The sequence below is a fragment of the Eumetopias jubatus genome, unplaced genomic scaffold (assembly GCF_037043125.1).
Source record: "Eumetopias jubatus isolate StellerSeaLion01/CBP00866 unplaced genomic scaffold, mEumJub1_p1.0 scaffold_7, whole genome shotgun sequence".
Classification (NCBI taxonomy): Eukaryota; Metazoa; Chordata; class Mammalia; order Carnivora; family Otariidae; genus Eumetopias; species Eumetopias jubatus.
Genome location: NW_028274813.1, coordinates 25,893,238 through 25,919,680, shown reverse-complemented (window position 1 = coordinate 25,919,680; position 26,443 = coordinate 25,893,238). Strand labels below are relative to the sequence as shown.

General features: G+C 40.1%; 1 protein-coding gene across 12 annotated transcripts in view; it reads left to right on the top strand.

The window, feature by feature from the left end:
• Window positions 1-26,443, top strand: part of GPATCH2L (G-patch domain containing 2 like) — a 71,740-nt gene that overhangs the window by 29,848 nt on the left and 15,449 nt on the right. For 3 of the 12 annotated variants that reach the window (XM_028097403.2, XM_088024499.1, XM_088024498.1), the window contains exons 7-9: window positions 1,185-1,239; window positions 3,062-3,147; window positions 15,259-15,353. In XM_028097403.2, coding sequence (XP_027953204.1) covers window positions 1,185-1,239; window positions 3,062-3,147; window positions 15,259-15,353 — 236 coding nt within the window. Of the gene's footprint in view, window positions 1-1,088; window positions 1,129-1,184; window positions 1,240-3,061; window positions 3,148-15,258; window positions 15,354-19,578; window positions 19,676-20,438; window positions 25,897-26,443 lie in introns of those variants that run through there. The other 9 variants (XM_028097440.2, XM_088024504.1, XM_088024503.1 and 6 more) reach the window with 8 other exon arrangements.

The window sequence follows — 26,443 nt, the reverse complement described above, 5'->3', positions numbered from 1 at the left end:
GCTGTGGGTATGCGGGGTCTTTTTTGGTTCCATACAAATTTTTAGAATTATTTGTTCTAGCCCTGTGAAGTATGCCATTGGGACTTGAATCTGTAGGTTGCTTTGGGTAGTATGGACAGTTTAACAGTGTTAATTCTTCCAGTCCATGAGCACAGAATATCTTTTCGTTTATTTGTGTCTTCAGTTTCTTTCATCAGTGTCTTGTAGTTTTCAGTGTTCAGGTCTTTCACCTCCTCAGTTAAATTTATTCCTGGGTATTTTATTCTTTTTAATATAATTGTAAATGGGACTATTTTCTCATTTCTCTTTCTGATAGTTCATTATTAGTGTAGAGAAACACAACAGATTCTGTACGTTGATTTTGTATCCTGCAGCTTTGCTGAATTCATTTATCAGTTCTAACAGTTTTTTGATGGAGTCCTTAGGGTTTTCTATGTATGGCATCATGTCATCTGCAAACTGATAGTTTTACTTCTTCCTTTACAGAATGTTATATTTTAAGCTAATTTTTCTGTCTCTTAAAATTTTTTTTGTTCAGAATGCCTCTGTATTCTCCTCTAGGCTGCTTTTCCCATTTTTAGACCTCTATCTAGAGAAATATCTTTTTGTCTTCACTACTGTGGACATACAACTGGAGAGTCTGTGTTATAGGAAAAGTATCCCCCCTTTCTTGTGAGAGCCTTGTCCCCTAACATGGTTGGCTATTTGATGTCCCCTGTGTACTTCATGGTTAATATCTAGTTCTGATACTATACTCATTAGCCTGGTCAAGTTTGTCATTTGTGAGTATGTTTTGTGTTCTTGTTGAATTTGGGGATCCTGTTGTCACTACACAGGTGAGAGTATGTTGGTGGGTTTGTTTTTAGAGAGTCCAGTGTTTTACATTTCATTATAAGGCTTTTTCCTTTGGAGAGTTATTTTTCACAAAAAACGTTTGTATACATTTACCATCCCTCTCCTTTCCTCCTTCAGTTCCTTCTTTTCCCCAGTTCGTTCTTCGTTACCCCAGCATCTTTTTTTCTGCTCCTCCTCTGTAATTTCCAGTTGCTGCTTTTATTTTCTTTCTGTTGTTCTCTCCCTCTCTTTAGTTTCTGGTTACCATCAGCTGGGAAAAGAGAACGAAATCAGGTAAGATCGCTTTTCTTTGTCATCTTTATTTTATCATTTGATTTCCTTTTCTTTAGAAAGAATAAAGCATTGGCTTCTGATTTTCCTCACATTTCTGCTTGTGCCCATGAGGTAAGGTCCTATGTTATGGTTTTTTTTTTAGAGGACTGTTGTCTAAGATTATCTGATATTGATTGATAAGAACTATAGCTAATTCCCTTTTTTAGGTTCAACTGTGTTTTTTTTTTCTCTTTATTACTTGTAATGCATATTTCATAGGGATCCTATTTTTATTTTAGTTTTGAACTTCGCAGTAAGAAATCAGAATGAACTTCGTTGGTTTATGGTTCAGTTTAGCACCAGCATCCTACACTGAGAAGTACAGTGGTGAGACCTGAACATAAGAAACAGGAGGGAGGGCTGCTGGGAGTGAAGTGGGGTCAAGGCCTTAGAGCCTTGCCCGCTTAGTCTCTTAGTCTCTTCCCTGGCTGCCCCTGGAGAGGGCCCTTGGCAAATCTAGGCCTTTATAGGGGTCATAATTTAAAAATTACTGACGGTGGCTATCAGTATGTTCCTTTAATGTTTGCAGCTTTTGATTTTTGTGGGGATAGAGGTTGCTTTGTCTCGATTAGGTATAAGATAGGTGAAGACTGGTAGGTAGAAATCTCAGGCGTCCTGTTGCTCAGCAGTTTTTATTTTGTGTTTTGACTCCTTAGGACTTACTAAATTGACATACAGTTTAGACTTGGACCCTTCCTTTTGAAGTTACTACTTCAAAATGAGCTAGAGCAGTGGTACACCTAACTGGTGTGTACTTAGGAGATGATTTTAGATGGTGTGTGGACATATGATTATTACTTTAAGTTATAATTTGTATTAGAAAAAAATATAATCATTCTATCAATCTTGTTGTTTCATAGAAATAGTAAGGACAAGGTTGAGTAAAAATAATTGGTATGAAGAAAAATACTGAGTAAATATAGTGCAGGTGGTGAGCAGATACAAAGTCATTAAGGTGGTATGTGAGAGACAGGAAACCAGAGTACTGATCATGTTTGCATCAGAGGATCGAAAGACAGAAGAGGGCCTACGGTGATCATCTAGTCCAGATCTGTTACTTACAAATGAGAGTTCAACGATTTGCCCAGAGTCAAACTTCTTTGTAAGTTCTTTTGAAATTATCATTTAGAGTTCTGGTCTTAAGATATATTTAGTACTGAAATTTGGGGGAAGGATTATTTATTCTGGGAGAAGTCCACAGAAAGCTAGAAAACAGAAAATAAGGTATTTTTTTGATATTGTATCCGAGTTTGATCCTCACAACCACCTTTTGAGATAAATAGAAGTTTTACAGAAGAGAAATTAGAATTACAAACTGAAAGCAGTATTTAATTTAGTCCCCACAGCAATCCTGTAAAATAGGTAAGATAAACAGTACGTCCATTATACAGATGAGGGTAGTAAAGTTCAAAGGAAGTATGTAGTTTTTAATGTATGGCAACTCAGGGGTAGGCTGGAATTAAATGTTAGGTATTCTTAATCTAGTTCTGTTTCTACTAACAATGGCTGCTAGTATGTGTTAACCAGTTATTTACTGGAAACATTGACCAGGATAAGGAAATAAAAGGTCATTTCATGCTAGTTTTCTTAGGAACAAGGACTAATAATAGCGTAAGTTCCTGTTTTGTCAAATAGAAAGTACTATCTTCTGCCATTTAAGTAATTGTCATGTATTAGAAGTTTTTGAAAAATTGTTACTTACCAAGGAATAGTCTTTTTTGAGGTGTGCGGGATGAGTATGCTAAATTCATGGTTGCAACTTTACCGAATGGTATCTGCGGTATGGTAAAAGTCAAACGGTCAAAGGGGCAAAGTAATCAAACAGCAGGCCACTCTTTAGGATCAGGTCTTTTTCATATAAGCTTTTCTAAAATAATCTCATTTATTCCTGCAGTTTAATCCTCTGTCTCCCCTTTACTCCTTGGATGTTCTCACTGACGCCTCTCACCGAAGATGTTCACCAGCACACTGCTCTGCCAGGTAATTGTCTTCTGGTGACGGTTTTCTTCCAGACAGTACCCTTCCTTTATAATACTCTTTAAGTTATAAAGTATATTTGTATATAATATCCAATTTGATCTTTCAACAACCTTTAGAGACTAGTAGATGTTTTACAGATACAGAAACCAAGGCAGTGTTGAAGTATCTTTCCTATGATCACATGGCTAGTATGTGATTTAAGTCTCAATTGTGACCTAAGTCTTCTGACTTGTATTAGAACATGGATTCTTCTTTTGTTTTTTTAACAACATGGGGCTTGAATTCACAACCCTGAGATCAAGACCTGAGCTGAAATCAAGAGTCAGATGCTTAACCAGCTGAGCCACCCAAGCGTCCCTATGTCTTCTGACTTGTATTTCCTATTTCTTCGGCTAAAAGCCCCATCTTCAAAGAACATTACTAATGGTCCTTGTCTTGACCTGCAAAATTCTGTGTAATTTGCCTTCTGCCTGCATGTCCAGCCTCCTTTCCTATACTTCTTTCTCTTCACTAGGGTAGAGGTCCAGCTGTGCCAGGGAGCTCAGCTCCATTTTGTTCATCAAAAATAGCAACCTTTTCTGCCCCTGAACCTTCACACTTGTTCCCTTTGTCTGGAGTCCCATGCTAAGCCTCTTCTCACGGTTGGCTACTTCTCATCTCAACTCAGAGAGGACCTCTCAGACCATCCTATCTAAAGGGGCCACCTCCACTGCTCTCTGCTCATCGATTTCTTTCCGCTAAAGCTTTATCACAGTCTATAATGAATTTGCTTGTTGGGTTCCCCCCCCACAACTTTTTTCTCCTGTCTCACTAGGATATAAGCTTCATAGTGTGGGGACTTTGTTTAGTCTTGTTCCCTGATAATATCCCCAGCACCTAACATAGTGTCTGGCACTTACTAGACATTCGGTATGTATTTGTTAGAATGAATCCTTTGCCAATGTGGCAGAATGAATCCTGCATTTTTCAATAGAAATCCTCTGGAGTTAGATGACATGGGAAGTAAACATGGTGTTACTGGTAGCATCCCCTAGCAGGGTTATTGTGCACAAAAGAGGAGCTGATAGGCTGAACCATAGAACTTTTATTATTTCTAGTGGCACAAAGGATTTCTTTCCAAGGTTCTGATGTGGTGGGGTTTTTTTTTTTTTTTCCTTTTGTTAATTCATTCTTAAGTGGATATGTTCATAAATTGGTGTGCAAGCACAGGAAATTATCCTTTCACAGATCCAATGAGAACTTCCACTATGGGCTGTAATGATAAATTCTGTCCCATAACCTATTGCCAACTGCCAAACCTTCTACTGGACAAGTAGTAATAAAGTAATTACTTCCATAAGGTTTTCTCTTCAGTAGTGTGCTGTTTGTTCATCGTTCACTCACTCAGCACTTGCTGACTCCATACTGTGCACTAGGCTCTTTGTTCAGCTACTACCCTCAGCAGCTTCCATTCTCTTGAGAAAGCCAGGCGTGGAAATCAGCAGTACAGTGTGAAGTGACAGGTGTGTAAAAATGTACACCAGAATGATACAGAGCCCAGAAGGGAGGCTTCAATTTTCTTAGAGGTGGTGATCCTCAAGCTGTCTTGAAAGACCCAAGATTTCAATGCATAGGAAAGCGGTCCTCCAGCTTTTTGTCTTAATCCCACATGAAATAATGGCTGTGTATACTCTTTGGGAAGATTATATGAATAGCCCCATATCCTCTCAGATGCAGAAAATGGATTCTTTGCCCTCCTCCCTTTACTTCTGTTACCTAAAGCTGTGCCTTACTGTTTTGAGATCAGTATCCATGCTTTTATCAGGTTTCCTCTTGCTTCTAAAGCCTCATGCTGCCTGGAGTGGGCGTCAGCTTTTGTTTCGTTACGTATCTTACTGTCCATGTCATTGTCTTCGTTCTCCTGCCAGCAGTGCTTGTGGTCAGACTTGGAAATGTGAGGAAGTCTAGGCTGTGCTTCCAGTGCAGTCAGCTCTAGGGAAATACTGCTTATTGCTTTAGCCCACTGCTACAAACAAGGTGAGAGAATGTGGACAATTCTAGCTCATCTTTGTCCTTCTTGATGTCATTCCCAGGGCAGTGGATACAGAGTGGGTTACATTCTTTGGGGGTAGGGGAAGACTTTTTTTAAGATTTTATTTTATTTTATTTTATTTTATTTTATTTATTTATTTGATAGAGACCTAGAGAGAAAGCATGGATAGGCAGAGTGGCAGGCAGAGGGAGAGGGAGAAGCAGGCTCTCCGTGGAGCAGGGAGCCTGACAGGGGCCTCGATCCCAGGACCCTGGGATCATGACCTGAGCTGAAGGCAGCCGCTTAACCGACTGAGCCACCCAGGCGCCCTGGGGAAGCCATTTTTTAAATTTCAGTTTATCTGATCCTTAAAAAATGGTTTTTTGTTTTAAATTGTACATAGAGACATCCAGTAGCACATATTTTTGTTTTATGTATATGTATTACATACATAAAGGGTGTTTGTGCAAATGTTTTACTCATGAGGGAGCAGTCAGTAAAGTTTGGCAGCCATGGCTCTGTGGGAAATGGTCTGCCGAAGCAACCTCTAAGCAATTTTTAGAAAATGTGGGTGATGAAACCCTGAGCCCTCAGGGCATCCTCTCACTGCTTTGAAGTTGGGGAGGAGGGTGGTCCCTGCCCAGCAAGGGGTCAGTTGAGAAGGAGCCATTTAGCTTGGGTGTGGCTGAAGGATAAGATGGGCTTCGGAGCTGGATGGTTGGCTTTGCAGAGTGGACACCGTTTAACAAAGCCTGGTGTCTAGCAAGGAATGTTAAAGAGCCATGGTGGCAGGGAAAAGGCAGGTGAATGACTGTATTAAAAACTGTTTCGAATGGAAATTTTATCTTTTTCTTGTTCCATTTTATTTGTAGTAGGAAAAGATTTCTTTCAAAGCGTCTGGGCAGCCTTGGGAATTTCACACCTATCATTAGAACGGTGTGTGTGTGTGTGTGTGGTGACTATGTTATCATTAGTGGTATAATTTTATTTTGCGAAGAGAGAAGTGTTTCCTGTTTTATCACAGCTTTCCCCGAGGAGGGCTGGTGTATTAATTTGCTGTATTGCCTCCTGGCTGTTCCCAGGCTGTTTTTCCTCTTCATCATGGAATTTTTAATGGCCCTGGTGCCTCTTGGGAAGCATGTGAGGAAGAGTTCCTCAGGGAGTGCTTCCCTTTTTTCACATGCCTATAATTACTCTCCTTTAAGAGCACAAAGAGTTTGATAATCATGCCTGAACTGTGAAGGTTTCCTCTTGTCGGGTTACTGAGCTGAGGCTGCTTCCTGCCTGGACATCCCTGTTCCGCTCACTGGAACACTCAACTGCAGGAGACTGAGGACCCCTCAGCCACCCTCTTCACTGCTGGAGCCAGTCAGCTCTGGTTCTCACAGTGAGGCCTGGGGCTCACGGCGGGGGGGGGGGGGGGGCGGGGAGGGCATGAGTGACCTCAGGGACTCTCATGTTTAGTGTTTAATTGCTATAAACAAGGAAATGATGGGACCATGATTTTAAGAAAACACTTTATTGATGTATCATTTTAATACAGCCCCAGATGGCAGGTGCAATGGATGGGCGAGGGAGTCTTTGTGGTCTTTGTACCACCTAATAGATTTGTGGGTTGTGAGGTTTTCAGAACTGCCACCCTAGAAATACTTAAATTTGGTGTTTTTCAACTCTCACTGCACTTTTGAATCACCTGAGAAGGTATAAAAATATAGCCATGCTGAGCCCCACCCCAAAGATTCTGACTTAACTGATCTGGGATGAGGCCCAAGCATTGGCATGATTTTTAAGTGACTCTAATACGCAGCCAGGGTTACGAACTGTTGCCCTAAATGCATATAATTTTATGGCTGGTGCTTTGTAATTTTCTTAATAGGAAATCCCGTTTTGTAATCAGCATGAGCTCTGTGATTTGGTATTGGGTGCATGAGTTCTTATGGGACGTGGAATGGTGGACTTCAGTTTGGAGGACTTCTGAAGTGAAGAAGAGAATGTCAGTGTCTAGCACAGTGCCCGGCACATAGTGATTGATGGGCGGACTTGCTGGGTAGGTGTTTGGATAGTTGTCAGGGTGCATGGATGAACTTCGTAAACCAGCTGTTTTGGTTTGGTTGTTTTGGTTGCTGGTATTGGGATGTTGTATTAAAGTAGTAATACTTGTTATCGGCCTTAGGAATTGCTGCTGCTCAAGCAGCAGGTGGTGTGATTGGTGTTTGGGTAGCGGCAGTGTATTGCTGTCAAGGACACAGTTCTAGAATGGTAATAAGAGCTAGTGCTGGAGGCAGCTTTTCCCAAAATGAGAGATTTATTGATTGTGAAGGATAGCTTTTCTTACCATGATTGCTGTAGAAAACCATTACTAGAACTTATCAAACGCTACATCTCTCTGTATGATGCACAAGTCACCAGTTGTGGTTTTTGAGTGTCTCGTGGCAGTTTTGAGTTTTCTCCAACTTTCCTTACCTTTCCTCTCTCGTGGGTGGTGATATGGTGGTGTATCACCACTTCCGTTTATTCCTTCTTTAAGTTTTTAATCTCACGTTAGTGGGTATTAGTGTGAGGCAGTCCCCAGTAAGAATCTTGGCTTTATCTGGGCAAATGACTTAACATCCCTATACCTCGATTTTCTTATCTTTAAAATGGAAATACTCATTTTTAGTGGGCTAGTGGGGATCAAAATGAAATCATGTATTTGACTACTTAGCATGCTGGAAGCTAATATGATTATTTTTGTTACATTCCCACTACCCCTACCTTGTCCTTAGGATAGTTGCAGTTTTATAAACTTCAAGTTGGCTTCCAGAGTCATTTGCTAATGAGATGTTGTATAGATTCTTGAGGTGCTTAAATAGCCTCAAATGGACTATAAGAGGAGGCGTTTGGACAGTGTTTGGGTAAAAAAGAGAGACCTTCCTGCCCATCAGAGAGTTGAAATATGATAGGCTGTGCTCATTGTAATTCATTTTATCTGTTCACAAACGTTATGATCTGCATATCAGAGTTGTGTGCCCAGCTGGTTGTGCCACTTGACAAGGAGTTTCAAAGAGCGAAAAGAAGACTAACTTTGCACTATTAATTTTGACCTTTGGAGCCATAGTAAACAGCCTCGGGTTTCACCTCAGGGCTTAGGGGAAAGAACCTGTTATTAGTCCTGTACCTGCTGGGGCTACTCTGATGCACAGCAGCCCTGCCCCCCTCTGTAGCTCCTTAGTTTTGGCCATGTGTGAGGAAATGTTTCTGCTGGGATATTGTCCATAAAGCTGCCCAGTCCTACTGGAACTTCCTTTCCAGAGAAGTGCACAGCTCTTGAGTCTTTTGTCCTGCCCTGGATGGTCTTGTTGACAGCACCTCTCAGCTGGCTGGCATCTTACTGCACTAAGCAGAGTGATGAAAGCATTTTCCTCTCCGGCCACTGTACAGACCCAGCTTTCCAGTCGATGAAGAACTTTTGTGCTCCTGCGGGTGACACGAAACCACTCCATGATCTGTCAACCTCGGCCCGGCCAAGGGAAGGAGAGTGCCGAGAATTTTCAGGTGCTGGTGAGCTGTTTGTCACCGACCGCTGAGGGTTAGGTTTGAGTGAAAACACTGTTGGAATTGCTGCGATCCCTTCCGGTCAGATAAGCCTCCTCCTGTCCTCTGACTGTGAAGTGGTTTTCTGTCGTTCGCTGCAGCTCGTGTCAGGCCTGGACCCTTTTCCTCTGTGTGCAAAGCTGAGAAAATAATTCCCCTACTGGGTGTTTCATAAATGTCTGTTAACCCCGAAGAGAAAATCACCTGTGAGGAGGGGGCCTCTCTACTTCCCAAGATTTAATCCTGTTTTCATTCATTTTTACCTTAGCACTTTGTTCCTTGATTACAGCTCAGTGTCTTGTATCTGTTCGTTCTTTACACATCGGCCTTCTTCACTGTGTTGTGAGCTCCGGGGGACGGGCCCTCGGCTTAGTCATCTTTTGTGTACCCTTTCCACATCCAGCAGAGTGCTTTACTCAGGGTAGGCTTCCAGAAATTTGTGTTAGCAATAATTGAGGGGAATAGATTCGTAATTAAGGAGAATAATTGGAATATATGATATGTATGACCTTTGGTCCTTAGAAAAATCAATAATTTTTTTTCCTGGTATTACTTGTTTGTATGTGCTTAAGAAAAAATACAACAAACAAGTACCTTCTCACAATAGATTTTATTTTTATTTCCCATATTAAAAAAGTGAACTTTTCAATGGGTTTTTAAAATGAGTAAGTTTTTGAAGGTGAACTGTTCCTTAAATTGGCTTGCCATTGGCAGGTAAAGACTGTTTCCACTCCTTAGGAGTGATTCTAAACATCTTTGTTCTAAATCTAAAGCAGCCACTTCAGTTATTTTTTGCCAACATTGGTTCTATTAAACATGCATGTATTTCTCAAAGTAATTTTTTTCCCCCAGAAGTACATTCCTGCCCCAGGGACATAGTGATCTGCCCAGTTTCCTAAGTAACACTGCAGTTTTAACAACTCACCTGATCTTTCTGTTACGTGCACTAAAAAGTGAAATAGAAATGTTGTGTTTATGTGTAGATATACAGAATACTCTTTCAATTAATTGCTAATCTTCAGCATTCACCTTCACATTTGTGAATATAGTTACTCTTCCTGAAGTAAGAATTTTTAAAGAATGTATTTTTTTGCTCTTAATGCTCACTCCCCACCCCCCACCTGCACCCCTCATCAGTTCCTTTCGGCCAGTGCTGCAGAATGTGGTGTGTTTAGGGGGAGTACTTAGGCTGTGACAGGCGGAGTGCCGCAAGAACCCCAAGGCCCAGATCAGATGAAACAGAACCAGGGTAGCATGTCTTTTCTCTAGGGTAATTGCTTGTATACTAGGGAACAGCATTTTTATTTAAATTAATTTTCATTTAATCATTCTGTTATTCTTTAGGTTAAATTTTTAGATCTTTTTTATTAACTAGGTTGGCTTTGGGAATTTGGCATATATTTTTTTTTAACTCAGTAATTTTCACAGCAGGTAGAAGCTTCTCGGAATTCCCTGAGGAGAAATTTCAGAGTAAGCATAATACTGGTTCTTTTCTCACCCCAGCATGGTTGGGCATGCATATTTCATAAAAATCTCCTTACGGGATTCTGATAACCATTGCCACTCCAATTGAGAAGAAGTTTTAACTTGGTAGAAATTTCAGCTTAACTGATACTTAGCCTTTCTGCTCCCTGCATAATTGAAAGATCCCCGCCCTCCACACCACAGCACATGATTTGCAGTGCGGGAACGACTATATACTGTTCTTGACAAAGAATTTTTAAAAATTGAATTAAATCTTCTACCCTTTCTACCCAATGTGTGTTGGTGAGAAGGGGAGGCTCCGACTTCCCCTGCCCTTTGTGACAGCTGCTTGTGTGTTGACCCTCTTCAGTTTCTATCTTGTGAGAGTAGACAGATACTGTCTGAGCAAAATAACACAAATTAAAGAAATAACACATTGGGAAGGAGGGGAGCCAACTACTCCTAAGTGAAAATGAAGGTGGGGGAGGTCAATTTTTTATTTTTATTTCACTTTCTTTCATTCTTTATGTCTGTAGTTATTGTATGGAATTATTTGGGGACACAAGAAAATTGGACCGGCCTCTTGAGTAGGAAGCTGTGGCCGCAGCAGGTGCATACTCCCATGCTCAGGTTCCCCAAAATAACACAAGGGACCCTTCCAATGCCGCATGGATATTACTCCTGAACAGGATGTCCTCGTGCTCAGAATGTGCTATACAGCGTGGCAGGTTCCTTTTCCTGTCTCCTTTAAATCCTCCTCCAAGCACTCAGCTTCCTCTGTGTTTTCCCCAGGCTCTGGGTCTCCAGGCTTCTGGGTCTTCTTCCTCTCTGGTTTCCAAGGTTCTTCCCAGGCAGACAGAGCCCTCAAAGGGAAAAATAGATTTTCCCAAGCTGTGAACTCTACCATTACTAGTGTTCACTTAAAACCAAAAAGAAGGAAAATGTCTTACTGTCCTTTATAACTTAACTGTTTCTCTTCTTCCTTTCCCAGATCTTTGCACGTAGGGAGAGACAAATATCCTTTCTGTACTCAGACCTAAGGTGTGATGTTATGTAACTTCTTATGAAATAGCTCTCCAGTCTGGAAACGGTCCTAAGAGAAATGTGTTAAGAGGGAAGGAGCGTTAAACTGAGTTTTAGGAATGAACGTGGCTTCTCTTTATCCTTGCCTCAGTTTCTCTATTATCCAGATTCTATAACTAGAAAAGCTGTGTGGCTGGAAATAGGACTAGACTACGAGGTCCTTTAGGGACGAGACTGTCTCTTTTGTTCAGCACCTCAGTAAAAGCAGTGAACAATGAAAGAAGCAAAATAGCTCTTTAAGTAGAAAGGAAATAGTCCACACAAAAATACATACTTTTACGACAAAATAAGGCGGTTGACTTCATAAGCTTCATTACGTGGGTTCCTTAGAAAGCCTTCAGTTCTTTCCTAAGTTATCACCAGAGGAATTTACAAAATTTGAAGGATTTAAACTGTTCAGGCCAACAATTAAAGAGTGGGAATAGGGTGGTAGAAGTAGATCATTTACCACAGAAACAAGTAACAGGCTGGAGACTTAGCAGTCAGGGGTCATTTAATGTAGGGACAATTAACCCTGAAGCCCTTACCATCACTGGGCAGGGCAGAGTGGGGATGTGAGAACTATGACCCAGAGGGGTGGGGCATGGGAAGGACCACCTGAGCCTTTGCGTCCATAGCAGCCCCCTAAGGACGCTGCAGGATGTAGTGAGTGCAGTGTAATAATCTATATGCCTCATGGTAGGTAATTAATATTTACTTCCATTTTACTAAAATAAATAAACATTTTAAAAAGCACCATATTTCCATTTAAAATGATTAAAAATTTAAATATTTTCGTACATAAATGATTTCATCTTTTTATTCCCAAATGTGCCATTTCTTAAAAATGTGAGATAAATGTTACTGACTAGGTCAGTAAAGGAGGGATAATAATAGGGCCCTTAACTGTCTTACTGACCTCTATCAAACATGCAAAGTTGTGAAAATGATGAATGGTGTATAAATAAAAGGCAGTATTTATTTCCTTCAGCCCAAGTGGATGCTCTAAGAATTAATATCTTAAAACTCTCCTTTGAGTACTTTTCTTACACTTTTCATTTGCATCTGTCTCATAAAATTCAGCATTTTGCATTGATCTTGAAGAAGCAGTGTTTTTGTTTTTTGTTTTGCATTTTTTAAAATTAAACTTTTTTTTAAAGATTTTATTTGAGAGAGAGCACGAGTGCGGGGGGAGGGGAAGAAGGAGAGGGAGAAGCAGACTCCCCACTGAGCAGGGAGCCCAAAGCGGGGCTTGATCTCATGATCCCAAGATCATGACCTGAGCCAAAGGCAGATGGCTTAACTGACTAGCCACCCAGGCGCCCCTTAATTAAACTTTTTTTTTTTAAAGATTTTATTCATTTGACACAGAGAGAGAGAGCAAGGGCAGGAACACAAGCAGGGGGAGTGGGAGAGGGAGAAGCAGGCTTCCCGCTGAGCAGGGAGCCCGGCACGGGGCTCGAGCCCAGGACCCTGGGATCATGACCCAAGCCGAAGGCATTCGTCCAGCGACTGAGCCACCCAGGCGCCCCCCTTAATTGAACTTCATTCTTAATGAAGGATAATGAAGTCACATTCAAGTAACCCTCATCTCATCTAGATCCAGAAATAGAACATTATCAGAAAGAAGCCCAAAAGCTCCTGGTGCTTTGTTTAGCCACTGTTCCTCCTCCCCTCTACCCCACAGCGCAAGGGTAACCACTGTCCTGACATCTAATAACGTAGTTTAGTTTGAAGAAAGGATGTTAACATTTAATCTAAAAAGTTTTGGAGAGTCCTTTATAAGGTAAAGAAGAAAGAAGCATGAATGTATACTGTTATTATATAAGCTTAAGGTAAAGAAGAAAGAAGCATGAATGTATACTGTTACCCTTTATTTGGCTTGTTTTCTTTCTGAAGAACTTCAGGAGAAGCATGATTGGAATAGAGCAAAGTGGCCAGTTTTTGAGTTTGGATCTGTGTGTACTCAAGTAGCTTATTTGTGGAAAGGATGGAAGCCCTATTCTGTACATTTCTCTGTTTTGACAGAAACCAAAATTTTGTAGGATCACTCTCTTTTCTGTCTGTGTCTTTGGCTTCAAAGGGAATTACCTTCTCTCCATTTAGGCTGAAGGCCTCTCTACCTTTGATATTCTGTCATCTGTGTTTCTTACTATTAAATCAACATGCTGATTTATTCCCAGGACTTTGGTAAGGTATGAAAAATGAATTGTTTTCTCCTTTATACATTTATATTTACATTTCACTTTGGGTGTTCAGAATTAACTATTCATGGGATACTCAAAAGTTAACTCTTTTTCCATATAGAAGAGAGGGATATCAATACAGAGTGACTTAGATGGAATTTTCCAAAGCACGGGCTTTATATTCTGTAAATCTCTGCCTATTGTAGTGTTCTCTGCATTCCAAAAATCTTATGATTTCAGTTAAATTCTTACCTTTTCTCATTTATAAAGTGAATTGATTCTTAAGCTTTTGCATGTAGAGAAAATAATGTGTATACATGTATGCTTTTAAACCGTGGAAGTTGCCAGATTAGGGGCCCTCTGAATAGGAAAGTTTGTCCATTCCGCGGTTGTCTTGGTGCTTTGTTCACTAACTAGGTGCTCTGAGATTTGACTGAGGTTCTAGTTTTAAGATCGTTAAGCCATGAGACTTAATCCCCAGCTAAGACTACCAATTAGGAGTTCATCTGGTATAATTTTACTAGATTCTTTTTTATATGTACATACTCTCACTATTTTTAAAAAAATTGTGGTAAAATATAGATGACATAGAATTTGCCATTTTAACCACTTTTAAGTGTACCGTTGACTATTTGGTTTGTAGAACTTTCATTCATTTGTATCAGTTCTTGTCAATAGATATTTAATGGCCGTCAGGTAAGTGCCTTGTGCTGAGGTTGGTGGATCAATGGAAAACTGTGAAAGAAGTGTAAACATGGTCCCTGTTCTCAAGAGTAAGTCTCATTAGGGAAACAAGATATATGTATAGCAGTTAAATAATGATTCATGGTCAGTAAGGCCTTGACTGTTCAAGGAAGGCTTTGTGTAAAGGTGAGAGTCAACTTGGTCCTTAATCAGGGGTAGGATCCATCTCGTTTTTGTTTTTTTTTAAAGATTTTATTTATTTATTTGCTAGAGAGAGAGAGCATAGGCGAGAGTGAGCGAGAGCACAAGCAGGGGGAGCGGCAGGCAGAGGGAGAAGCAGGCTCCCCACTGAGCAAGGAGCCCGATGCTGGACTCGATCCCAGGACCCTGGGATCATGACCTGAGCCGAAGGCAGACACTTAACCGACTGAGCCACTCAGCCGTCCCAGGATCCGTCTAGCTTGAGGAAGGAGGAAGTGGGCAACTAAAATAGCGTACCAGCTGTTGCAGTGTGAAGTCCATTGTCTTTCAGACAATCTGTTGCTTTTTTCCAGCTTTGGCACACCCACTGTTTTTAAAATAAGTTGAATATTCAGATGAGGGAATATATTATTAGCAAGTAATTAATACTTTTAAAAATCACAGAAATCAAACTTATTTAACTGGTGACACAGACACTATTAAAAATCCAGATTTATAGTGATAGAAGGGTTAAATTCCTATTAAAATTCTATGCAAATATCTGTGTTCATGCAGCATTAAACTTTTCAATATATTACCACTTGGGAGTAGGTATTTCATTAGTGAGTGTAGAACAATTGCAGTTAAAGTTTTTATGAAAAATAATTGTACAAAAATCAGCATGTAATGAAACACATTTATTGAAATTAATCTTGAGTGTCTGCTATTCTGAAATTAGGTAAAAAGTTTAAAATGGGTATATATTGTGCATAAAGAATGAGTTATGATTAATCCTGAATAAACTTGTATTTGACACTTGATGACAAAGAACGGTGCCTGTCTTGTTAGTGTATGTCTGTAATGGGTCAAGGATTTTATCTGGGCTGAACATAATGTCTTACAATAAGAATTCAAGATGAAAACAATGTTTTTTCTTTCTTGTATCTGCAGACAGGCAAACATACACTTGGGACCCCCATGTTCACGTGACATCAAGAGGAAACGGAAGCCTGTGGCCACAGCATCTCTGTCCAGCCCAAATGCAGGTAACTGTATGTAGTTACCATTTATTGAGCGCCTACTGTGTGTCAGGCACTAAATTACGTTTTATATACCTTTTCATCTAACCTTTATGATAAGGTAGGTCATTTTATTCCCATTTTACTTGGGAAAATAAGAATGTGAGATGTAATTTGCCCAAGGTCACACACATTTTAAGAATCCAAACCTAGTTCCCTCTAACCCTGAAGTCTGTGTTTTTTCACTGTGTCATGTGGCTTTTTTGAGTTTGAATCCTGGTATTCTATAATCAGCAATCTTCAGTCATCTGTGCTTTTGTTCTAGCACAGAGAGGAAATTAGGTCTGTGGTCATGAAAATCCAGTTAGGGTGGCGGTTTTAGTCAGTAGCCAGGGAGCCACATAGGTTTATTTACTTTTTTACTTGGCACATGGTACAATATGTTCTCACTGTTACTATGTGTAGTAGAGTACTAATACTCTACTAGTCTTGAAATTTCTAATTAAAAACTGTTTTTCAAGTTAAAACCTTTCAGTTTTCTGGCTAAAACCAGTTGGTTGGAAACTGAAATAGTGGTTATCTTTGGTGAGGGGTAGTGACCAGGAGACGACATAATCAGAAGTCTTCTGGGAAATGCTCTTTGTCATCAACTGGGTAGGAATTACATGGGTATATGCATATGTAAAAATTCATTGAGCTGTATGCTTATGATTTATGCCCTTTACTTATCCTTAAAAAATGGGGGGTAGTCATTATTTATATCAGAAAGAATATTGGATGTTTGTAGGCATTTTTCTTTGGAGTTAGGAGAAGACAGTTAAACATAATCGGTAATCAGGAAATTTTTGTGTTATTTCAGTACAGTTGAGGATAAATTGCTCTGGATGAAAAGATCATATCTGTTTGTAGGACCTATCAGAAATACGGTTATTTTCTTGATGATAGTGAATTCACTCTGAGGAAATTGAGTATATCACAGATTATTTTATTTTCTTCAGAAAATACTATATATTACATAGATCAAAGCAGTTGATGAGTGAAGAATAGACCTCAGAGAGATAGGGAACTCTCTCTCCCTTAACTTAGTAAGTTTCAGCATACCTTAAAATCGACCTCTTTCAGTTTCTGTTTGGGGTGACTGCTTGATAATGGTTCTTACTGGACAATCTTAATCACAGGTCTGATAATTATAGTAAATTTTTTCCAGTGATTTCTGCATGGACATGGCTGGCCTGAGCTTATTACTTTGCATGCATTATTTCATTTAATCTTTGCAACAACTTTAAAAGGTAGATGTTTTTATTAACAGTTTACACATGACAAAATTGAGGCTTACTGAGGTTAAATCACTTCTCCAAGGTCACATGGATGATAAATTGCAGAGCCAAGGTCAAATCAGTTTCCCTCTGACTTCGAGAGGTGCGCTGTTACACACTTCAGATGTTCTGTGTTGTATAAGATAGCACTGGTTCCGAACTGTGACTGCATCAAAATCCTGCCTATGGTATTGGAAGCATTACAACAGTCTCCCCTCTTGTATCTTTTGTTCTTTTTTCCCCCCTCAATATCTAGCTTCTATTTTTAACTTTTAATTGTTCATAAGACAGGAACTGTTGAGAAGAGTTTAAAAACCTTGTTGCACACTCACAGCAGGAACTGTCACTGGGAGGGATTCAATGCGGTTTGGGCATTCAGCACGTCTCCTCCTGAGCCCAGCTCCTCCTCTCACTTGTTGACTAAGGTCTGCCTCACTGAACATTTTCTGTTTTTTCTATCCACAACCTGAGTGCCCCATGGAGGTGAAGGACACAGCCTGAGCCCGCACCATCAGTCAGTAGAACAAATGGGCTTGCTCTGCCTCACATCGGGCCATCTCGGATTCCACCTCTTTTATAGAAATGAGTGATGAAGAGAGGTGCGTTCCGCTTTGCCGCTGTATTAATACACATCAGGGGCCAGCTCCTGGCACTAAATCACGCTACTGCGTACATCTGTTATCGGACTCTTCACCAGTGTGATGAACAAGACTGCAGATAGAGGCTTCCTTGTGTCATTCTTTATAGGATTTTCCTAAAAGAATAAATAGCTCAGATCTCTGCCAACACTCTCCCCTGTCACTGTGATGAATTCAGCTTCTTTCTTAAACATGCAGCCACAAATCTTTTCCCTTTTCCCCTCCCCCCCGGTGGAAAGTTTTGAGTTGAGATTGACTGAATTTAAAGGTATTAATAAGGCTAGAGAGGTGAAGAGCAGAAAGGAGTAGCTTGTCTTCCTTGTCTTTTTATATTAACACTCAGGAAAGGCCAGGGGAAAAGACCTTTTCATTAGGGTCGTTAAGTAGATCCTTCTTGAAAGCATAGCACCTTTATTTTCTTCTTTTTATCTCCACTCCCCTTCCTTCTATGACTTTATAACCTACACAGGTATCTGGTACACAGAGCCACCCTTGGATTTTAGCGAGTAACCATGTAAAAATCTGCTTCTGTTTCAGTAACACCAGAACAGGGAAGGTCTATACCTCCTGCTGAAGTGAATTGGCTCTATGTGCTCTTAAAGAATGTAGTTGGAAAAGAAAAAATGGGTTATTTTCTCTAAGATTTGAGATTAAGTGGCTATAAGAAGCATAAGAAACTCAAATGAAAACCAGATTTCATTTCCATGAGATGATTTTTCTTGATTAGAATGACAAGAATGGAGTTTGGTGTACAAATCCCATTCCTTCAAAAATTAAACCCACGGCCTTTAGGTAAAGGAGAATTGGGGGATGATAAGACATTGTATTCAGAGCCCTTACTATTTTGGCCATCCCCCAAGCCTCCTCTGACCTTCCTGTCTCTGGGATAGGGTATGTGTCCTTAGAGCATCAGTTGGAAGGGTACTCAGCAGTTAATCTGTTAGTTACATCAGATTCCAAATACCAGGCCAGTGATGCTAGAGATGTGTTTGTGAGAGCCGAAATTTTTATCTGTTTTGCTCACTTCTGTACCCTGAGCATCTAAAATAGTACTCAGCACAGAGAATGATCTCACTAGATATTTCTTGTTTGAATAAGTGAATGGAATCTTAAAGTTGAAACAGTTATTCTAAAAATTATTCTAACCCTGTGATTGGATTCAGTAGTTCCATTGTAGGTTAGCCCTTGCCTCAGGTGTCATAAGGCAGATTCTTACTGCCCCTTTTTACTTTTTTCTTACTGCCCCTTTTTAAAATTCAAATGGCTTTTAAAGTTAAAAATGTTTTTTAGTAAATATTGAATGGTTATAAAAGAACATTTATAGAAGATGGATAAGGTGTCAAGAAAAACAATATAGCAAATATCCATGTACCTACCATCCACTTTAAGAACATGGACATCGCCTTTAAAATTTTCCCACTGTCCTCATAGGTAACCATTGTCCTCATACAGTTTTTTGGTTACGTGAATATGGTTTTTTGTTAATCATTTATCATTCTTTGGGGATTTTTTCAGCTAGCTTTAACAGACATATAGCTCTCTAAGCAATACATTGTCTAGTTAGCATTTTTTGGAGGCTTGTGTAAATGGAATGTCTTACTTTATAAGTTAGAAGTTTCAGCCAGTTATGTTTTGAGATTCATTTGTTTTTGTCCCGCCAAAATCCTTTTTTTTTTTTTTACCACCATATACAAATGGTATTCCATTGTATAACTATGCTGAGTATATTATAATTAAACATTCCTGATGGACATTTGGATTATATCCCATTTTATGCTCCTTCAAAAATACTGCATTGGTCTTTGGGAGAATATGTGCAAAAGTGTTTCTGGGCCACTTCACAGTCCTTAGGATGGCTGTATCAAGGACCAGGAAACAACAAATGTTAGGAAAGATGGAGAGAAATCGGAACCCTTGGGCATTGGCGGTGGGAATGTGAAATAGTGCAGCCGCTATGGGACGCAGGGTGGTGGCGCCTCACAATTGTAAACATAAAACTACCATATGAGCCAGCAATTCCGCTTCTAAGTATATACCCAAAAGAATTGAAAGCATGGATTCAAACAGATATTTGTACATCCATGTTCCTATTAGCATTATTCACAAGAGCTAAAAAGTGGAAGTGACCCAAGTGTCCATTACTGGATAAATCAATAAACAAAATGTGGTTTATACATACAGGGGAGTATTATTTGGCCTTGAAAAGGAAGGAAACTTTGACATGCTATAGCATGGATGAAGACATAATACTAGGTGAAATAAGCCAGACACGGAAGGATAAATCCTATATGATTCCAGTTATAGGAGGTACCTCAAATGGTCAAATATGTGGAGACAGCAGAATAATGGTTGCCAGGGCTGGGGAAGGAGGAGAGCGGCAGTTACTATTTAACAGGTACAGTATTTCCTTTTGGGAGAGTGAAGAAGTTCTGGATATGGATGGTGGTGATGCTTGTACAGCAGTGTGAATGTACTTAATGCCATGGAACTGTACACATAAAAATTATTAAATTGGTAAATTTTGTGTTATGTGTGTTTTACCATAGTAAAAAATATAGAGCAAAAAAACCCCAGTTTTCTTAGGTTAAGGGATTTTCCCCACTGTGGTTGAATACCATATAGTAATGGTAAATACAGTTTTATGAAACTTATTTTCAGCTAAATATGAGTGAGTGAGTGCTTGTGCGCGTGTTTGTGTGAGAGGGAGAGAGACAGAGATTTGGGTTGTGGTGTCAAATGTATTTTTTGCTGCTGTGGTTGAGGTTCCAAAATGCTTGAAAACTGTTGCCCTCAAGAAGCTCTTATATGTGTGCCATACAGTAATAGCCTACAGATTTTTTTTTTTTTTTGCAGTAACTCAGTAAGAAATTCATGTTCGAATATGTATGTGAGTGTACATGTAAATCTGAAATAAATTCTTGGGTTCACTCCGATATATCCTATTCCTTTCCATTAAGAAAAAAAGTACTGGTCATGGCCTACTAAATTGATTTTGTGACCCACAACTTGAAAATTACTATTCTAATTACATTCCTAGGAGTGGAATTAATTGAGTGACAAGGTAAAAACGAAAATTGCCTAGATTTGCTGTTTTTTGGTGTATATTCGTTCACTCTCAACAGAGTGGGCATGATGGTGGTTTGTACCTCTCTGCTCAGGAGGGCATTTGGAAATGGGAGGACAGTGTTTGGTCATCACAATGACTGAGGAGTGCTTTTGGCATTCAGTGGATGGGGTCCAGAATGGTAAGTGTCCTAAAATACACAGGACCAGCCCTGCACAAGCAATGGTGATCATGTCCAGAATGTCTTTGGTGTCCTTGTTGAAAAACACTGGGCCTGATTGTGTGATTTTTCTTATGATATGCTTTTTATTGGAAATACTGTGTTACTGGAGGCATGGGGTGGTAATAGAGCCTAGGGCTTGAAGTCTAGTATCTCAGTTTGAATCTTGCTACTTAACCAGCCCTGTTGTGTCCCTGAGCAATGTATCTGCTGTCTCTCTGCCTCACTTTTTTGATCCAGAATATGGAGATGACAGTTCCTACTTGAAGGGTTTGCATTAGAAAAAAACAGATTCTGGTTTATTTACATAGCACAGTGCCTGGCTCATAAGTGCTCAATAAGTGATCATGACTGCATTATGAATTTGTACGACTGCATTTATTTATTTGTTCAGTTAAACCCATTTTCTCAGGTAGAGAAATACTCTCACTGAAATCTTGCCTTTATTTTTTTTTTGGAAAGAAAAAAAAAAACCTTATGTGGCCCCTTGGGTTCATAGGTTATAAAATAAAAGCATTCAGAGAATTGTGCAGTGAAGTGTCTCTGATTCTAATTTGTCTCCCCTTGATCTTTTCTTCCTTCCTTTTATTGTAACCACCTTACCAGTTCACGTGGATGTAGTGGAACCAACTACACCAGCATCGCAGGTCCAGAAATCTCCAAACCCTGAGTGGTTGATCAGGACCTCTGCCACAGAGAAAGCTACTGACTCAGCTGCAGCTACGTTTTTTAAAATGCCACCAGAAAAGAGCCCTGGATACAGCTAGAGAGCAGGATTCCACCCACCAGGAGCTACTGGGTGTTGTGAAACGCATCCCAGACTTGGTACCGCAGTCTTGTGTATTGTAATTGACATTCCCAGTCCTTTCATTGCCAGGATGACCCTTCTTTCAAACAAAGCAGTGGACTCTTTCTCGTAGAAAATCATGTTGTGGAAATCTGTTTTTTTTTTAAAGTTAGTAAAGTATTGCAGCAACAATTTTTTTAAAAAAAGGTCATCCTATGCTATATTTGTTACATTGCTGTCGTTGTCCCAACAGCTACCTACAGTTCCGTTTACAGAGCTGTTGCTTTTTGCAGGTATGTCTCTTTTCTTGAAAAACTAGTAACTCCTTTTGCATACTTTACATGTAGAGCTTTTAATATCATTTGAGGAAGTCCCAAATTTGTAGCCAGTTCTAGACAGATGTAAACAGAGTTGAGACCTGTGTGTGGAATTGTGTTTACAGGAGATAGAGTTTGCCTTTGAGCCTGGTCTTGATTCACTGAGAGTGCCAATAAGCCAAATTCACCAAGTTCTCATTTGGGAGCCTCGGAGGAGACACCAGCAACACGAACAGTGGGAGCTTCTTCCATTTTTCTGGATGGCCTCATGGGATCTCCGGCAGCTGGACTGTACTTTGCCTCATCTCCAGAGTTGGTGTTCTCCCACAGGAGGATATGTACATTCATAATGTAATGAAGAAATGGTTTCGTTGTTCAGCAAACTTAAAATAGTCAGTGGATTGTGTCTTAATACTTCATGTCACAGTGTAAGCTTTTATGTATGAAATGGGACTTTTTATTGTTAGCTTATAGGTCAATAACCTGCAGCAGAAATTCACACTCTATTATAATAATGGCTTCTCGGGGACATACTTTGGGGAGAAAAATGTCTTTTTGACACACCTTTATACTTGGCGTGTTTATGACGGCTCAGCTGCATGTGGCGTTATATATACGGCCATGCCTGAAGTTGGATGCTACTTTGTCAAAATGAGGAATAAGTGACTGCCTGGAGCTGCTGGAGAAAAGCCACCCTTTCTAAAAAAGTATTATCCAGAGTGTCTGTCATTTGTGGCCTGGTTGACAGAAGGGTTCTTTTTTGTACGAATTGAGTACATTTGCTCTGAAATACAGAGAAACTGTTCTCTTAAGTGCCCACTTCTCTGGTAACGTTCCAGAGGAACTCCCAGCCCTGCCCCTGGATATCTTCTGTGCTTGAATTAGGTGCCGAGTGGGACAGAGCCTCCTTTCCCTGAAGTGCAGCTGTCCCTTTTCCTCATACACCATGTGAGGGTCGGCTGCTCTGTCGTGTTCCCTTTAAAAATGATAGTCCTTAACTATCAGTGCTAACTCCAGGATTTCCTTGTTGATGGGTGGATGTGAATCTAGTTGGAAGGGGGGACTTGAAGCTAATTTAAATGGCGCTTTCTTTAAGAGGGAGAACACGTCAATTGTCCATAACAAGGAGTCTGGTAGAGGGAGGGGCACATGGAGATTATGAAATGAGGAGTAGCATTAAAGCCAAACCAGCATCCCCAGGAGCCACCCCTAGTTCTCCTTTTGTCCACTGGGGCTGCATCCAGAGCAGTATAGAAAATAAAAGTGCCTGTTGAAATAAAATAAAAAAATAAAATGGCACTACCAAATTGTTTTATTGATGAAGGGGGGTTTTATTGTCATATGTGCATTCTTACCTAGTTCCCATCATGTCCTAAGACACATTTCTAACATATTTGTTGGATTCAAGGGGAAAAAATCCATGGACATAATTTTATTTTCTTTGCACTAAGCTCTGGCTCTTGCAGAGATGGGTCCTGTGATCATGACCTATTCAGATCTCCACAGTTCAGATAGAATCTTGTTGCCTGGCAATTCTCCTTTCTACCTGTGATTACAAATAATTTATATATATGACTTTATTTACATTTTAAACATCGCTAGGATGTACTGCCATTTTAGAGAGAGAAGAATGGTCACAGAGTTTAGCGACTTGCCCAAAAATCACATGATCAAGCCAAGACTAAAATCCCAGACTTTTGGACTTCCTCTGCCCTGGGTTATAATCTTTTGATTTTCCTTGGTAGACCTGAGTCACTCTGAGACCCATAATTTTGAAACAGTGTGTCATGAATGTTTATCATCTTTCTTGGGCATGCTTTTCTACATATTTTGAATACATCCCATGGGGATTATCCCAAAATGCCATATCTGCCTGTAATAAGTGGGGAAGAAAATTAATTGCCTAGGAAATAGCTATTAATACCTTGCAACACAGGGTTGTAAATTGTGCTCCTCATTTTAAGCTGCTGCATGAGCATGCTGACAGAATTATTAACCAACTTACTTTGCTTGTTTTCTATATGAGTCAGTTCCAGAGGAATAACCTTGGAATTGAGTGTTTTTTGAATCATAAATTTTAAATTTCTTTTTTATATAGCAAAGTGTATGATGTCATACATTGAGTAAAGTCTGTTACCTTTCAACAAAAGATACAATTTCAAAATCAGGTTTTGTAGTCTCTTGAAAAAACTGATAGCATGACTTCCTTTGAGGATAATCATTGAGCTCGTGTGTATTTGATCTGCCTAGAAGTAGTAACTGAAGCCGAGTTCCACAGTTCTTACTTATTTCAGGCTTCTGATTTATCCTAGCTGGCTACACAGTCTGCCTGTCTGAATCCTAATCTTCTGTATTTTCCACAGGAGCAAAAGTCAAGACATTATCCACTTACATGAGCATCATTCATAGAAATTAGTTTTGCTTATGAGTTTCAGGGAATTTGAGATTATTTTTCAGATGCAGCATTTTAAAGGGAACAAGTTCATTTGCATCAAAACCCTTGTGTTGCTTTTTGGTAAGAACCGTGCAGAAGAGGGAATTAGCTGTTTACATGGTGCCAAATTTAGGAGAGGCAGAGTGTGATCTTTATTGAGTGGTGCGTGCTTGATCAATAAGGCACATTTAACCTTGAATTCTTTTGAAATCAAATGCAATTGAAAATTTTGTTTTGCTGGGCTGTGAAGCAGGCTGCAAACAAGGCCATTTTGGCAGCAAAATGACCAAAAGCTGAAACAAAATTTCTTGTTCCGTGATGCTTGTGGCATCCTTTGCTAATGAGTAAAGCTCCACACTAACAATAGGTAATTAAACTACTTATGAATCCCACATAGAGGACTGTGATCTATCTTTTTGCATTTCGGCATCAGAAACGCAGTCTAGACCACAGCATTGGAGGTTCTGGAGCCTCAGGAGCAGAGCTAGCACAGAGGTCACTTGTAGCTGAACAAGAGAAGGAGTTAGGCTCGCAGTGTCATTGCCCATGTGATGGCCTCTTTACTTGGGCTCCGGGGGATGTTTGATTCATTTCAGGTCTTTTCTTTAGTTTGGCCTCATTACCGTGGTGTGGGCCATATACTTTTTGTTTCCCGGGGAGAATGCTTTGTAGAAATCTCAGCATTAGGAGCCGCGGTCAGTGTTCCGTAGGTCCGGTGCACCTTCTGTGAGCCGGCGTGAGAACAGAGTGCTTACTCTAGCGGCTGTGGATGCGGTCTGGTCCAGGGCACAGTTTACAGGATACGTCATGATTCACGGGGTGGCGGCAGGGATGGTAAAAGCAGTTTGCTCTTGGTGTCAGCTGCTTCCTTTGTTAATGCTTGAGCTGTCTTACTTGTCAGTATTTCCTTATCTCCCGCTCCGGTCGTGCCAGCTAGTAGAGTTACAGATGGTGGCAGCAGTCAGGATGGGCTCCTACCCCATCAGGAAATGGCACAGAGGGAGAAGGTGAGGGAATCGGTGGGTTCTGCTATAGTGGCCCAGAGATGCTTTCACAAAACTACATTAAGATCCCCAAACAGATGAATGTCAAATGCCTGGAAACAGCAACATGGGAAAGAAGCAAGGAAAATGAATGATCCTGCTGAAGAGTGTGGATTGAAAGGTTCTTAACAAGCCCGGCAAAATAAACTTATGGCCAAAAGGAGAAATTTTCCTGCCACTGCAAATAGACATGATAAACTCTAAAATTGCCAAGTTTTTGGAATAAAAACTTTTCAAGTACAGTATTGAAGAATGAGGCAGATCCCGAAGACGTTGGCCAGGGAAAGCAATCTTGGCAAAGTCCAGAAGTGAGAAGGCATGAGGAAGAGAAGGGGAGAGGCTTAGAGCAGGGGTGCTGGGGCTCCTCGACCACCGGCAGCAGCACATACTTGCCCCCACCAGACCCCACCCGAATTGGAAACTGAGGGTGGGCCGGGCAGTCTCACGAGGCCTCCGGGGGACTCTGATGCACGCGGATGTTTTGAGAACCACAGGTTTTGCTGTACCTAAGTGTTTTAACATATTGGCATCCCCCTAAGCTCTGAGGTGCTTTTCCCTCCATAAGTATAGACATGTTTTGTATACGATTCTTTGCAGAAACTGTTAATGTCTTTATTTCCCATCCTTTTTCCCTAAAGCCCCTAAAAGATCTGGAAATATTGAGAAAGAATGATGTGGAGAAAATTGCCATCAAGGCCATATTTAGATGGATGGAAACAACCTTTAAAGTGGATTAAAATATAACAATGAATTTTTAGTCTGTGAGTGATAGTCATTTTTCACAACAGATAGTAAAACATTTGTGTAAGATACTGCTATCCATGATTTCATGATACTTGTTCATTACATCTTCGTTTCCTGGGAAAATGTGTATTTTCCAGCATAATAATGATGAAGTCTTTAAGGTATGGCTCACAGAAATGAAAATAATTGGAAGAAAAAACCACCCTGAGTACATAGTATTGTGTAATAAATACTTGTTGCGTTATTGGTGATCTTTTGCTAGGACTTAATCTCGGTACTTCAGAGCATGTAAAAATCAATTTTCAGTGATCCACTTAATCACACCCTATTGTCTTTGTTTTACATTTCAGTGATTCTGCAGGGCTTGGTGGCCAATAGCAACAGCATGTTCTGTTTTTTTTTTGTCTGATTCATGGATTCAGTGTTTCAGAATATGGTACTCTAATCCTAAAAGCTTTGAAATGAAATCACAACCACTTTTTCTTTAGGTTTTATTTGTATGAATTGGGCTAGGCTCTAATTTATGACTTAAGCCCACAAACCCAAGTTTTCTC